Source organism: Macaca thibetana, chromosome 5 (assembly GCF_024542745.1).
Source record: "Macaca thibetana thibetana isolate TM-01 chromosome 5, ASM2454274v1, whole genome shotgun sequence".
Classification (NCBI taxonomy): domain Eukaryota; kingdom Metazoa; phylum Chordata; class Mammalia; order Primates; family Cercopithecidae; genus Macaca; species Macaca thibetana.
In genome coordinates this window covers 147988959-148004426 of record NC_065582.1, presented here as the reverse complement: position 1 = coordinate 148004426, position 15468 = coordinate 147988959, and the positions used below count along the sequence as shown (strand labels likewise).

General features: G+C 39.9%; 1 protein-coding gene across 1 annotated transcript; it reads right to left on the bottom strand.

Moving 5' to 3' along the window:
* Window positions 1-4158: 4158 nt before the first annotated feature.
* Window positions 4159-15142, bottom strand: TLR10 (toll like receptor 10). Its single transcript, XM_050789978.1, has 2 exons — window positions 14907-15142; window positions 4159-7556 (listed from the first exon to the last, which is right to left on the bottom strand). Exon 2 carries the CDS (start codon window positions 7492-7494, stop codon window positions 5059-5061), a length of 2436 nt encoding a protein of 811 aa, XP_050645935.1. The 5' UTR covers window positions 7495-7556; window positions 14907-15142; the 3' UTR covers window positions 4159-5058.
* Between the last annotated feature and the right edge of the window lie 326 nt (window positions 15143-15468).

Here is a 15468-nt window from a genome sequence, read left to right as displayed (position 1 = left end):
AAGCAAGGAAGGTGAACAATGAGTGCCGCCATTTTCTAGTAGGTCATCCAGGAAGTTTTCAATGGAAATGGGATTGGAGCAAAGATTTGAAGGGCAAAAAGAATACTGAAATAAATGTCTCAGGGAAAATGTGAATTGATTTAGAGTCCACTCCACTGGTTTTTCATTAAGTATGTCAAAATGATGATTAGAATGGTGCATGTGTTGTTAGAGGATTAACAGTTACCCTTGAGGCTGCTCGGACACCACTAACAAGACAAGTATCTCACTGTGAAGAGGCAGACATGGGGCTGCTGTCGGGAGTTGTGCTGGCCAGGAGCCCCCACCCAGCCTCCCTAACCCTAACCCTGAACACCCCTACTGTTGGCTGCATCTTTGTCCTTGAACACCTGGAACGCAACGTTGTCCAGCAGCTCAGAGCCCCCATCTGTGAAAGAGGTCAGTGTCTCAGCAGCTGGCTGTTGAATAGGTGTACAGGTGTAGGCCACTTCCAGACCCACAGTCGGGAGTTTTTCACTGTGCTTGTCCCCTGGGGGACTTCAGGATGCACCACCAGATCCACTCCCTCCCTCAGGTGGGTCCTCAAGGAGCCCTGTCCAGGGTTAAAAGCATCAATGGCAGCAGCACGTCATGGGTCACAGCAAACCAGGTGGAAAACTGAGCTCAGGGACCAGGGAATGTATCCCCAGCAGGGTGCTAGTGATTAAGTTGCCTTTGAAACCTCCAGGGGAGAAGAGGCTCCCCATTATTTCCCATCCTTTACGTAGAGAACATTTTCGGGCTCCTAGACCAGGGGTGGCTGACCTGAGGAGCAGTCCCCATTGCAAGTTACTGATGGCAAAATGTTTTTATCAGGGATGGAATCAGGTGGCAAATACAGGAAGACGGTATTTGGCCATGGAGGAAGACTGCAGAGAGAGTCTAGACCTCAAATGACTTTGGGGAATATAGATGGGCTAATCAAAGTGTCCCATCCAGGGCTCTGTTCTTGAGAATTGCAATAGAAGGAATGAGAGAATAAAAATGAAATGCAAAAAAGAAAGGCCACTTGGTTGTGGATTGGAAGGAAAAACTTTAGGAGTTAAAAGACTATGACCTGGGCTTGGGTGGGTCATTTAAAATTCTAAAGCCTCATTTGAAAGTGAGAGTTATACTTGACAATCTCTAAATTCTCACTCACTTTTGATATGTCTAATCTATGCTTCTCTTGAATGGTTCATCATAATAGATAAAGGAGTGAATTTTGGGGAACCATTGCCAAAAATTAGATGTAAAATTCCTTCTTCCCACTAATCTGTTGGGAATTCAAGGATTGCAATTCCATTTCAGTACAGCCCTCTTTGCCACATTTGCTGAGAGAATACAGACCATTCTCAACAACTCAACTGTTGACGTCCAGAAAGGATTGCAATGTATCTGTAGAGATGCTAAGAGATTGTGAAGGCCTTCTGAGGAATGCACAGACAGACTTCACTTAAGAGCTCAGTTTCCTCGGGGAAAATAAATGAAAGAAGTTCCAGGTTGACAAATAGCAAGGAAATAAAAAGGAACTTACAAGCTCCAGAGTAATTTTTAAAACATGATCGGAGTTCATGACACTGGCTGCTGTTACAGCATTCAGTCTGGGTACGTCACTTCCGCATCAATGTCGTGATTCAGAACAGTGGGTCTTTGTTGAAATCTGAGATTTCTTGGGTAAAAGTATATCATCAGGTTTGTATGAGGCTAGGTGTTACTTGTATTTCAAGCCTCAAAAGCAAATAACATTCAACTCATGTAAAATTTATTTTTTCTGATTGTAAGTCGTAACAGTCAAAACCAAGCATATTAGGAAATTTTGGATGGTATTTAAGTTTCTGAGAAAGGAACAGCACAATGATTTGATAGGTAAGATTTAAGGATTACCCAGCTGTGAAGTTGCTGAGAGCTCAGCCTAATGTGTTATTTTTAAATTTGTAATAAAACACATCTATTTTTTAAATGGTATTGCTAAACTGAGGGTTCTACCATGAAATGACTAAATCCTGGTGACTTTGGGTCTAATCTTACATTCTTTGCATGTTCCAAATTAATTAAATGTGAATTAATTAATTAAAGCTGAATTAATTAAGCAAAGGTGAATTCATTAAATAATTAAAGGTGAATTCATTAACTAATTAAAGGTGAAAGTCTCATTTTGAATAATTTACTCAAGATTTACAAACCCTCATGCAGAATCGGTCTCACTCCTCCAGAAGCCAAGAATCACATTTACATCAGTGTCCCGCCCAGGAAAGACACCTTCCCCACGCTTTGTCCCCACTCCACTGTAGTTTCCTTGGGTTTCCCCTTCTGCCAGACAGACCATGGGCTCACCAGGGAAGAGAAAGAGAGATGCTCAGCCCCGAGGCTGCTGGATTCTAGCTCCTCAACTCCAGCTACTAGCCAAATGGTAGCATGGCCTGGCTTCTAGATCAACACCCAGTGCCCTCCCTGTACTCTCGGGTTGGCCTTCTTGAGTACAAATTTTAAAATAATCACTAGCGTGAGGAACTCATAAGATCACAAACTATAAGAAAATGAATTAGATGCAGAATCCAGTTTTAACTTGTTTAGGGGATTAGTCTTAGTAGATGGTGTGATGGCTAATATTGACTGTCGACTTGATTGGATTGAAGGATGCAAAGTATTGTTCCTGGGTGTGTCTGTGAGGGTGCTGTCAAAAGGGATTAACATTTGAGTCAGTGGAATGGGAAAGGGAGACCCACCCTTAATCTGGGAGGGCACCATCTAGTCAGTTGCCAGCATACCTAGAATAAAAGGAGGCAGAAGAACATGACAAAACTAGACTGGGCTAGCCTCCCAGCCTACATCTTTCTCCTGTGCTGGATGCTTCCTGCCCTCAAACATTGCACTCCAAGTTCTTCAGCTTTCGGACTCGGACTGGCTTCCTTGCACCTCAGCTTGCAGATGGTCTATTGTGGGACCTTGTAATTGTATGGGTAAATACTCCTTAATAAACTCCCATATATATTGCGTATTGTGTGAGTCAATACTCCTTAATAAATTCATATATATATGAGCTTATATATCCTTATAAATTTATATATATATATATATCCTATTAGTTCTGCCCCTCTAGAGAACCCTGACTAATACAGATAAAATGAGATTTTTAAAAGTAGATGCTTTTCTAGGTCAAGAGCAACCAAATTTTGGCAATTTCACATGACTTGAGCTCTACTTAGGAATCCTTCAATTCTGGATTCTCTGTCTTCTTACCTGAGTTTAACCTATTCCTGCTCTTCCTGAGCTTCTCAGAATATGCCTTCAGATTCCACGATCTATCCTTAAGCAAGTTGAGTTCCCGCTAAGCTCTTCTAGCCAACCCAACATCCATTCCATAAACATTCATTGAGCACCGGTTCTGAACCAGGGAATGCTGCAGACACAAGGTCAGATGAATGTCTGTCTTAACCTTTGAGGAGTTCATAGTCTAGTGAGAAACAGAAACTTTAAACATGTACATAATTAGGTTAATGATAGAAATATGTCCAAAGTGTGGAAGAGAATCAAGAAGCATCATGCTTATGGGAAAGAGTAAGGAAGATTTCAAAGAAGAGTCAATATGTGGATTGTGTCCTGAGAGAACTGTAAGATTTCCTGAACAAACCCAAGAAGGGAAGGCATTACAGCAGGCGCAATGTGAAATCTGGGCTCTGGAGCCATGAAAGAACACTGAAAGTTCTGGGGAAGGGCCAGTAGCTCCATAGGGCCCAATGATAGGATGCAAGGAGGGGCTGGGTGTGGTGGCTCACACCTGTAATCCCAGCACTTTGGGAGTCCAAGACAGGAGGATCATTTGAGGCCAGAATTTCAATACTGCAGTGAGCTACGATCGAACCACTGCATTCCAGCCTGGGTGACAGAGCGAGAGCTAGTCTCTAACAATTAAAAATAAAGAAGATGCAAGGAGATAAAAGGAGATTGGTGTCAGATCTTAAAGGAGCATGACGTTCTCTCCCTGAATCATGTGTTTAAGCCACAGAATTTTTTTCTAACCAGAAAAATGACATGGTATTTATAAATTTGCAAAATTATAATTTTTTATATTTTATGCTTTTCTTCCTGTGACCTGCGAGACCAGAATGAAGAATCAAGCCAAATGAGTAGGATGTGTAGGCTTTAAAAACTATCTTTATTGTTTTTTTCTACTTATAAAAGAAATACAGATTCATTCTAAGTAATTCAAACATTATAGAAATATACAACATAGAAATCAAATGCTCCCTGTAATCCAACCTCCCAGACCCAAACCACTGTTACTACATCTGGTGTAGATTTCTTTATACTTTTATTTCAATGGCAAAAGCCACAATTAGTTTTGCACCAACCTAATAGTTTATAACATATTAATATGTTTTTTCCATACCAGTAAATATAGAGTTACCTCATTTTTTTAGTGGCATGTAATATTGTATTACATGTATTTGTTGAATTAGACCTTATGTTGTAGACATGAGGATGTTTTCCATTTTCTTTCTTTCTTTCTTTCTTTTTTTTTTTTTGACACGGAGTCTTGCTCTGTCTCCAGGCTAGAGTGCAGTGGCTCAATCTCGGCTCACTGCAACCTCCACCTCCTGGGTTCCAGCAATTCTCCTGCCCCAGTCTCCCAAGTAACTGGGACTATGGGCGTGTGCCACTATGTCCAGCTAATTTTTGTATTTTTAGTAGAAACGGGGTTTCACCATGTTGGCCAGGATGGTCTCCATCTCTTGACCTTGTGATCCACCCACCTTGGCCTCCCAAAGTGCTGGGATTACAAGCATGAGCCACTGTGCCAGGCCACATTTTTCATGATTATAAACAATCCTGGGATGAACACCTTTTTCCATAAGCCCTTATAAACTTGTGAAGGTGTTTCTATAGGATACATTCTTAAAAATCCTTCCGGAAACTGATATGAAGGGAATAACTATTTTTTATTTTAATGAGTATTGCCACACTGCCATCATAAAGGTTATATCAATTTACATCCCAACAGTGTGTGGTCCCCAACTTCCCTAGGGCTGTGGGATTTTATAGACAGTCTGTTCTCATCAGAGAGACTGTAGAACCTCGAGACTCTTCATTTAACTCTGTGAATGTCTGCAGTTCATACATTTCTCTGGTGGCTGATATGTTAACATTAATAGCAACTCGAAGGTTTGCCCAGAAAAGCCCACATTTACGCCTATCCTTGGGCCATTCCAAGTATGCTTTTTTTTCCAGGAGAGTTTTCAATTTATGACACCTTGTGGGAATGCAGTAGAATGGAATGGGTTCCAGTAAGATAAGAATTATATGATCAGAATTTTCATGGAAGAGATTGTGGTAGGCAAAGTAGAATTCATAATGGCACCACTCATTCTGGACAAAGTTGGGAGACAAAACAAAGATGGACTTATAGCTTTTCTCAATGAAGCTTACAATATTTTCACTAATGCTCTTGCCAGGGTCAAAGTATCTTTCATAAAGGCAAATCAAGATAGAACCATCTTCTTTCTCTAGATTGGGGATCAATTCATTCTTCACCCACAGAGAATCATGTTCACTGTATGAAATAAATGCGTGGAATCGGACATTTCTCATGAGTTGTTCTTGAGTTGTCTTCCTAACCCTGTGCCATGTTTGTGTGCATTGACCTAACATCCTGAAATACCAGGGCAGATCAAAGTGGAGACAGCAGAAGGCCACAGCCAACCCCAGAACTAGCATGATAACCACAATGGTGACAATCAACAGAGCTGTGTTGCAAGATAGTTCAGGGAGATGAACATCTTTTAACCGAGTGCCCCTTAGGTTTAAAGGGTATTCACAGGTGTAAGAATCTGACCATCCAACCATCATGACCTCTGAATATGTTTCAAGCTGAATGAAATTTTTTAATTCACAAGTACACCGGAATGGATTTCTTCCCGCATTTAGAGTCTTAACTTCCTGGCAGCTCTGAACAAAATCCAGAGATGGGCTGAGAATTAAGTTCATTTCAACGTTCAGAATTGAAAGTCTACTGAAATGACTGCACCCAGGGAGATCAGTTAGGAAATTAAAAGCAATATTTAGCTCTCGTAAGGCCATCAGATGAATAGTCTCTTTAGGTACAGTTTGGATTTGGTTATTATTTAGGTCAAGTATTTGAATACCTTTGGGCAAGCACCTGAAGACAGAATCAGACAATTTATTGTATGACAGATTCATGTTGACCACAGTTTCTGGCCATGAGCAATTTTCATCATTTTTATGTTGTAATAGATTTTGACTCAGATCCAAGTGTTCCAAGGGTGTGTTGTTAGCAAAGCAACTCACTAAAGAAAGTGTCTCCAGTTTATTGCTATTCAAAAGGAGAGTTTTCAAGTGAGGCAGTTGGATAGTTCTTTTAAACAACTCGTCTGTTAAGATATTATTGGCAAAATTTAAATATTGGAATTTTGTAGGATAATTAGGGAAAAGCATATGTGGCATTTGTGCATTTGATATTGTCAGGTTTTCTATGTCCATTTTGGTCAAAAGCAAATAGATGTTATCCTGTTGAATGTAAAACACTCTGAAATGTACATGCTCCAATTTTATAGTTCTCATTACAGTATTTGAGTAGTCAAATGAATTGTGGTCAAGATAAGCCTTACCACCAAAAGTCACATTTTGGATCTGAAAGTGTTCCACTGATGTATGCCAAACAAATTGTAAGATATGGAAAAGGTCATCCCAGAGTAAATCAACTTTATTAAGTAATAGAACTGATGTCTTAGCATTTTCTAAACTAATATTTCGTTGCATTTCATAACTTACAAATTGGCTTTTGCCATCTATATTTGTCATTTCTAATATTTTTGAAGTCTTGATTCCATCACGCAAAAGAACCCAGAAATTTGTGTCCATTGGTAAAACAATGTGCAGTTTTGTCGTGTTTAAGATGGGCAGGCTACCTTCTTCATAATGAGAAAGAGTTCTGAATCCTAAGAAGACACTATTTAGATGCAGATGAGCAATTTTCTGGAAATCTGATTTTTGTATTTTTGCCCCACTCAAACCTAGGATTTCCAGGTGTGACATGTTGCCAGCTTCCTCACAGATAGGCATGGTGTCAAAGTCATTAAAAGAAAGATCTAAATACCTGAGACCTGCCAGTAAATACCAAGTTACGCTCTTCAGTCTGTTATTAGACAAATCTAAATATTTTAACTCCTTGTTGAATTCAAAGGTTTTGAGATTCAGCTGTTGAATTCTGTTATGGCGTAGAATCAAAACTTTCAGTTTGGAGACAGAATGAAAATCTGAACTCTGGAGTTGAAAAAGGAGGTTATAGGATAAATCCAGTGTGGTTGTGGCTGGGGTCAAGTCTGCGGGAACCTTTCTTAGAGACATGTTGGAGCAGTTGGTCATCAGTTCCCTTTCTTCTGGCAGCTCTGGAGCCTCGCCCTCTACTGTCATAACAATACTACAAAATATGTAAATGTTTCTGATGAGTCTCATTGTATTTCCAAGGATTTTACCACTGATTTCCTCATATGAATGATGAAGATGAGCTCAAAACCCTAAAAAGACAGTATATAATGTTAGGTTTTTATTTGGTTAAATCCTGTAGGACTTTTATTTGTGAAAAAAATGCCAACATCTGACTATATTCATCAAGAGGTTGGAATAGGGTCCCAATCTGTATGTTGGGTCTTTGACTTGATCTCAGAGCATTGGCTGAGAAGTCTCCAAGCTGGCTACTGTGCCATATCTCCGTTGTTGAGGCAAGTCAGGATTCTCAGAGAGGAGAAGCATAATGGCCCTTCGGTTTAAGAACCGCATTGTCAGGTCAGACTCAACACCCTCTCTCACATCTCCTTTTGATAGCCTGAAGATTTCAAGAAAATTGAAAGTAATTTGTTTTATTACCAGACACTGTGAACCTTTGACTTGATATCAAGGAGTTATCCCTCAATTTTTATATTTGTGGATATAGAAAGTCCCTGGAGCTAATATTGGACTTTGAACACTTACCTATACAGATGGAAGTTTCAAAACAGGAAACAAATAGAATGATTCCTGTCCTTCTGCCTCTATATGTCTTCAGGTTAGTGGCAAAAGCAATCTGGATCACTGCCAAATAATAGTATTAATGTTGAGAAACAATTTCCAGGTGTGACATGTTGCCGGCTTCCTCACAGATAGGCATGGTGTCAAAGTCATTAAAAGAAAGATCTAAATGTCTGAGACCTGCCAGTGAATACCAAGCTACAATCTTCAGTCTGTTATTAGACAACTATAAATGCCTTAACTTCTTGTTGAATTCAAAGGTCTTGATATTCATCTGTTGAATTCTGCTATGGCATAGAATCAAAACTTCCGGGTTAGATTTCAATGTGTCAAGACACATACTAATTGCTTCGTGTATATTATTTATTTATCACCATACTCTGTGAGGGAAGTACTATTACTCTCATTTGATAGACAAGGAAACTGAAGGATATAGAATTCTGAGGACTTTGGGAGACATGTTAAGCTTCATGTGGTTTGATTAGACATAGAACAGAGGTAGTTGGAATACTAAGATTTTACAATATTCATTATTCAAGATATTTATTAAGTACCTATTCTGCCTTTTCTAGGCACTGGGGAAGTAGCAGTGAAAAGAACAGATTTCTGTTTTTACACAGCTTACATTCTAGAGAGAGGGTAAGAAAAGAGAGACTGCAAACAACACAATACATTTATATGTTATGACTCACAATTCCACATGCCTGGGGAGGCCTCACAATCAGGGTGGAAGGCGAATGAGCAGTAAAGTAATGCCTTACGTGGCAGCAGGCAAGAGAGCGTGTGCAGGGAAACTCCCCTTTATAAAACCACGAGATCTCGTGAGACTTATTCACTATCATGAGAGCACGGGAAAGACCTGCCCCTATGATTCAATTACTTCCCACCAGGTCCCTCCCACAACATATGGGAATCATGGGAGCTACAGTTCAAGATGAGATTTGGGTGGGGACCAATATCAGGCAGTGATATTGACTTGAAGGAAAAATAACTACGATAAGGGAAACAGAAAGAGACTGGGGAGTGATTTTTTTGTATAGAATGATCAAAAAAGGCCTCCCTGATAGTGACATTCATACAGAGATCTAAAGCAGGTGAAGAAGCAAGCCACTTGTTGTCTAGGGAAAGAGTATTTTGGAGAGAGAGAACAGCAAGTACAAATTTAAAGATCCTGATGTGCTTGGAAAATGTGAGGAAGGCCTGGAGTGGAGTTAGGGGAGGAAATCAGAGAAAAGGTCAGATCTTGTAAGAACTTGGCAATTTTCCTCTGACTGAAATAAGAAACCAGCAGAAGATTTAGAGTCCAGGAGTGGCAGGTTCTGGCATACATTTTAAAGATTCCTCTGTTTGAGGCAACCTACAGAATGGGAGAAAATTTGTGCAATCTATCCATGTGACAAAGGGCTAATACCCAGAATCTACAAAGAACTTAAAAAAATTTACAAGAAAAAACAACCCCATCAAAAAGTGGGTGAAGGATATGAACAGACACTTCTCAAAAGACGACATTTGTGTAGCCAACGAACATATGAAAAAAAGCTCATAATCACTGGTCATTAGAGAAATGCAAATCAAAACCACAATGAGATACCAACCATCTCATGCCTGTTAGGATGGCGATCATTAAAAAGTCAGGAGACACGAGATGCTGGAGAGGGTGTGGAGAAATAGGAACACTTTTACACTGTTGGTGCGAATGTAAATTAGTTCAACCATTGTGGAAGACAGTGTGGCGATTCCTCAAGGATCTAGAACTAGAAATACCATATGACCCAGCCATCCTATTACTGGGTATATACCCAAAGGATTATAAATCATTCTACAATAAAGACACATGCACACACATGTTTATTGCAGCACTATTCACAACAGCAAATACTTGGAACCAACCCAAATGCCCATCAATGATAGATTGGATAAAGAAAATATGGCACATATACACCATAGAATACTACACAGCCATAAAAAAGAATGAGTTCATGTCCTTCGCAGGGACATGGATGAATGTAGAAACCATCATTCTCAGCAAACTATCACAAGAACAGAAAACCAAATATCACATGTTCTCACTCATAACTAGGAGTTGAACAATGAGAACACATTGACACAGGGAGGGGAACATCACACACTGGGGCCTGTCGGGGGATGGGGGGGGTAGGGGACGAATAGCATTAGGAGAAATACCTAATGTAGATGACGGTTTGATGGGTGCAGCAAACCACCATGGCATGTGTATACCTATGTAACAAACTTGCACGTTCTGCACATGTACCCCAGAACTTAAAGTATAAAAATAAATAAATAAATAAATAAATAAACAAATAAATAAATAAATAAAAAGATTCCTCTGTTTGTTGGGTGGAAATGACTGGGAGCCACAAGGCTGGCAGGGAAGACTCCTTGGGACACTATAGAGTAACTTGTGCCAGAGAGAATGTATCAGTGCAAGTGGAGAGAAGTGGTTAGATTCCAATTGCAAATTAGTAAACAATTTAACTACACATGTCCCCACCCCAGGCACTCTGAAGGTACCAAGGGCAGGTGATAAGTTAGTGTGGGAGTTTTTCTGCTTCCATTTGTATGTATCTGTTACACACTGACCCTCAACCTCCCTCAGACAGGTCACTCCCATAGACAAGCAGAGGGAGCAAACGACATGCTCAACAGAAAGAGGATGGGGTAGAGAGACTTCTCTGTGCGTGTCATGCTCCCAGCATTCTGAGAGGCTGGATGGGAGGTGGGGGAGGCGGTGGGCACACCCACCCACAGGAATGCACACAAACATGGCGAGGTAACAAAGGTGGGGCAGAATCAAAACATACAGCCACTTAGAATGTTACCTCTCTCTCATCTGTATTTCTCTTCTCTAGAACCTTCCCAAGTCTGGTTTTTTCTTGAAGTTAAGAAATTCCAGAAAACCTCTGGAGAGCAGGGAGTGGGAGGGCCACTCCCAAGTTTTCCATTAGCGGCTGATACTAGTAAAGGAAAGAGAGCATCTTATCTCTAATCTTGGGAACACATACGATCATAGTTTCTTTGTGTGAACTCCCTTACATCGTAAACATGGAGAATTCTTTTGTAAAAATATTAATTATCCACATTGATCATGTAATTTTTATATTTTGTAAACTTTTCTGGTAAGTGTTCTCAAACATCTTGGAGAAAAAGCAATAATTTTGGTAAGGTCACCATATTTAGATGATTTCTCAAAATACCAACTTTTCAGTCTGGGAGACACAGCGAGACTCCGTCTCAAAAAAAAAAAAAAAAACACCAACTTCTAAAAACATGGTCAAATGACTTAGATGCCTCTGGCCATATTTTTCTTTGCTAACATCTCAGTGACTCCCTACAGTGTAATACATACTAAAATATTATACTGCATTAATATGTAAATATAACACAGTATAATTATCAGAAAAAAACAGGTGAATATTCTATTTAATTAACTTAGTTCCTGCTGGATTTTTTAACTGTTATATATTTAAGGGTAAGTTTTCTACATCTACTTTTAAATATTTCTAATAGAAAATCAGTTTACAACTGTGGCCTGGAAGTGTAACTACTACTCAAATTATTGTGTTCATAGTATCTAATGTATAATGATAAACTTTATATTTTCTTTCAGTTTTCTTAAAACTATGCATTAAATTTCAGAATATCTTGATGTCCATGCCACTAGAAGCAGAAAATAATTTTCCATGAATTCATGATCTCTTCGGAATGACCTCTTAGTAAATAAACTTTCGTTCATTTGTTTATCAACTGTCCCCTCTCCATTCATTCCCATGATAGCTGTCTGTCTTGTTCACTTCTGTATCCTCAGCACATAGAATAGTGCTTGACACGTGGTGCCAGCTCATTAACTACTTGTTGAATGCACATATGAATGAATGAATCCTTGTATGTATGAATGTCAACATTTTAATCCTTAGCACAACATGAGGCATAGTATGCTCTCATAAATATGTGTTGAATGAATGAATTTATGTTGTGAATTCCTGATATAGTGCAGGGCATGATGGTTAAAGAATGAGTTTGGTGGGCCGGGCGCAGTGGCTCAGGCCTGTAATCCCAGCACTTTGAGAGGCCAAGGCAGGTGGATCACGAAGTGAGGAGATCAAGACCATCCTGGTTAACATGGTGAAACCCTGTCTCTACTAAAAAAACACAAAAGAATTAGCTGGGCATGGTGGCACGCGCCTGTAGTCCCAGCTACTAGGGAGGCTGAGGCAGGAGAATCGCTTGAACCCAGGAGGTGGAGGAGGTTGCAGTGAGCTGAGACGCCACCACTGCACTCCAGCCTGGGCAACAGAGCAAGACTCAGTCTCAGAAAAAAAAAAGAATGAGTTTGGTTTTAGGGATTGATGGATCTGTGTTCAAGTCCAGTGTTAACCATTCATTAGCTATGTAACTTGGACCATTTATTTAATTTCTGAAAGGTTTAGTTTTATCATCTGTAAAATGGAGCCTGTGAAGAGGCGTAAGACAATGTATATAAATCACTTAGTACCATGCCTAGCATATCACACTTAATAAATGGTGGCAGTTATCAGGTCAAGACTTGGGAGCAGCGAGGAAGGCATAAATGTTAAGGGGATCCCAAGGAACTCAGGAATCAAGATAATGTTTACATGAAATATTTTTTAAAATGAAAATTAATGCCAAAATTGATGTTGAACAAAATATCGACATTTGTCATAAAGACAGGATCAGTATTACTGATTGTTTCTTTTGCCTCAGGCTCTATTATGGCTTGATAGGACCCTGGCGGTTATAATCATTAGGCTGACAAAGGTGCTTTTAATGTTATCATCTCATAGAGTGCTTAATTTGTAGCAACTGACTTTAAGCTTCTAGGTCTTACAGCCATGGCCCCTTAAGAATGCAGCAGAATCTAACCAAGTTGCTTTAGCTGGAACTCTCTGGGCTGAGAAGTCAGAGTTTCTCTTACCCACTTCTTCCTCCTGCCCAATACTACAGTCTTATCTGGGACTGTAATGGAGAAGAATGAACTCTTTTTTAACTTCTCTTAATATAATAATAATAATAATAATAATAATAATAAAGGTCCTATCTCTCAGGCAATACTTACGCATTATGACATTTTATAAAAACAACATTTATATAGAGACAGGGTCTCACTATGTTGCCAAGGCTGGTCTTAAACTCCTGGCCTCCAGCAATCTTCCCACCTCAGCCTCCCAAAGGGGTGGGATTAGAGGTGTGAGCCACTGTGCCTGGCCTCATTAAAGCAATTTTAAAAGTAGGACGTAAACATTTTTTTTTGAGATGGAGTCTCACTCTGTTGCCCAGGCTGGAGTAAAGTGGCGTGATCTCAGCTCACTGCAAGCTCCACCTCCCAGGTTCAAGCGATTCTCCTGCCCCAGCCTCCTGAGTAGCTGGAATTACAGGCACCTGCCATCACGCCCGGCTAATTTTTGTATTTGTAGTAGAGATGGGGTTTCATCATGTTGGTGATGTATTCTATCAACAGTATATATATGTTAATATCATACCCCTACTACTATGTTAAAAGCAGGTAAAAAAAAAAAAAAAAACAGGGAATGACCTTCCTTAATACATCTTTAATACCTTATCATTTAAAAGCCCAAGTCAAAAGACAAATGACAACTAGCGTTTTACCAAAGAATATTTAATCATCTAATTTCTCTTTTCCCAATGATATAAAGAAATAGAAAAGAGATTAAGAACCTATTGAATGTTGAATGATCTTTGCAACATAAGTGTAAGAATGACTTCTTTTTAGTATTTCCTATGTATCTGACATGGAGCTAAGTGTTTTCTGTCCATTATCTTGTTTAATCCCTCAACAACTCAACAAAATGGCGGCCATTATTATTCATATTTTACAGATGGAGGAGCTAAAGCCCAGAGGTAAAGTAACTTGCCCAAGATGGCCAATTGAAGAAGCAGAGATTTGAACCCAGACCTGTTTGTTTCCTTCTGGATGGTAGCTAAACCCAACTGGAAGGCACCTCAAACCTTGAAATGAGGTAGCTTAGGATGTAATCACATCCTAAGGACCAAATCACGGAGGCTGAATCCATTGATCTGACCAGCTGCCATGGCGGCCACTTCCTCCTTTCTCACCCCATGCCCCTCTCTCTGAAGCTTCATGCGGCTGCTGTGGGACACTCTGCTAGGTGCCACAAAGTTCAAGAGACTTTGCCTACACGTGTATATATTCTTAGGAAAGTTATAAGTTCACAAGAATTGAAATAAAACTCGAAGTGCATGCTATTCCTAATTAATAGCTCAATGTAGGTGGTCTGCGAGAAAGCTCATTAAGAAATCAAATGCTCACAGGTTGTTAACCATCCTCTTCTTCACAGCAACCACATATGGCCCTCTTTGTCCACTTCTGAAGGAAAGGGAATAAGAACTGCAATGTACAAGATCCATCAGATCTGCCCCTACCTTTAAACAGGTAACACAAATGCAGAACTTTTCAACGGGGTAAAGGAGCAACAAATATGCCTTAAATAGCCAAAGGTTTCACCCAGCAGAGGTGAACATACACCATGGGGAAACAAGAGCTAGAGAAAACTTGCCACAATGCATGGGACCGTTCAATCTGAATAGAAGGGCTGACCAGGTTTGATCCGCAATCAGTGAAAAGAAACCCACGATCTCAAGTATCTGCAACAAATTCCTCAGATCAGTAGCCCCAAGGTCACTAATCATTAATCTAGACAAAACAGTAAATACTAAAAATCTAAATAACCCTACCTCCCTCCCCTCAATATTAGCTCGAATTATCTCCTCTTTAAAAAAGACCCATGCAGCCTTTATATCTTTTTAACGAGAGTTACAACAAACAAAGCTAAGGTTCTTACCCCGGGGCTTGCACGGTCTCAGCAGAGCTGCAGGTGTGTGGATGACTCGTTGACACGGTCAGAATTGGCTGCAGGAGCGAATTGAATCAAGTTTTTCTGTAACGCTTAAACCTCATCCGCCCTCTTCTGCATGCTAGTGGTATGGCATGTTATATATATTCATTATAATCTTAGCACTTTTTAAAATTTTGGTAAAATACACAAAACAGAAAAGTTACCATGTTCACTATCTTTCCATTTTTATTTTTTACTTTATTTTTTATTTTATTTTATTTTATTTTTTTGAGATATGGTCTCACTTTGTTACCCAGGCTGGAGTGCAGTGGCGTGATCACTGCTCACTGCAGCCTTGACCTCCTGCGCTCAATCCATCCTCCTCAGCTGCACAAATGGCTGGAACTACAGGCGCTCACCAACTGGCCTGGCTAAGTTTTTCGTATTTTTTGTAGAGATGGGGTTTCGCCATGTTGCCCAGGCTGATCTGGAACTCCTGAGCTCAAGTGAACTGCCTGTTTTGGCCTCCAAAATGCTAGGATTACAGTGTGACCCACCGCGCCCAACA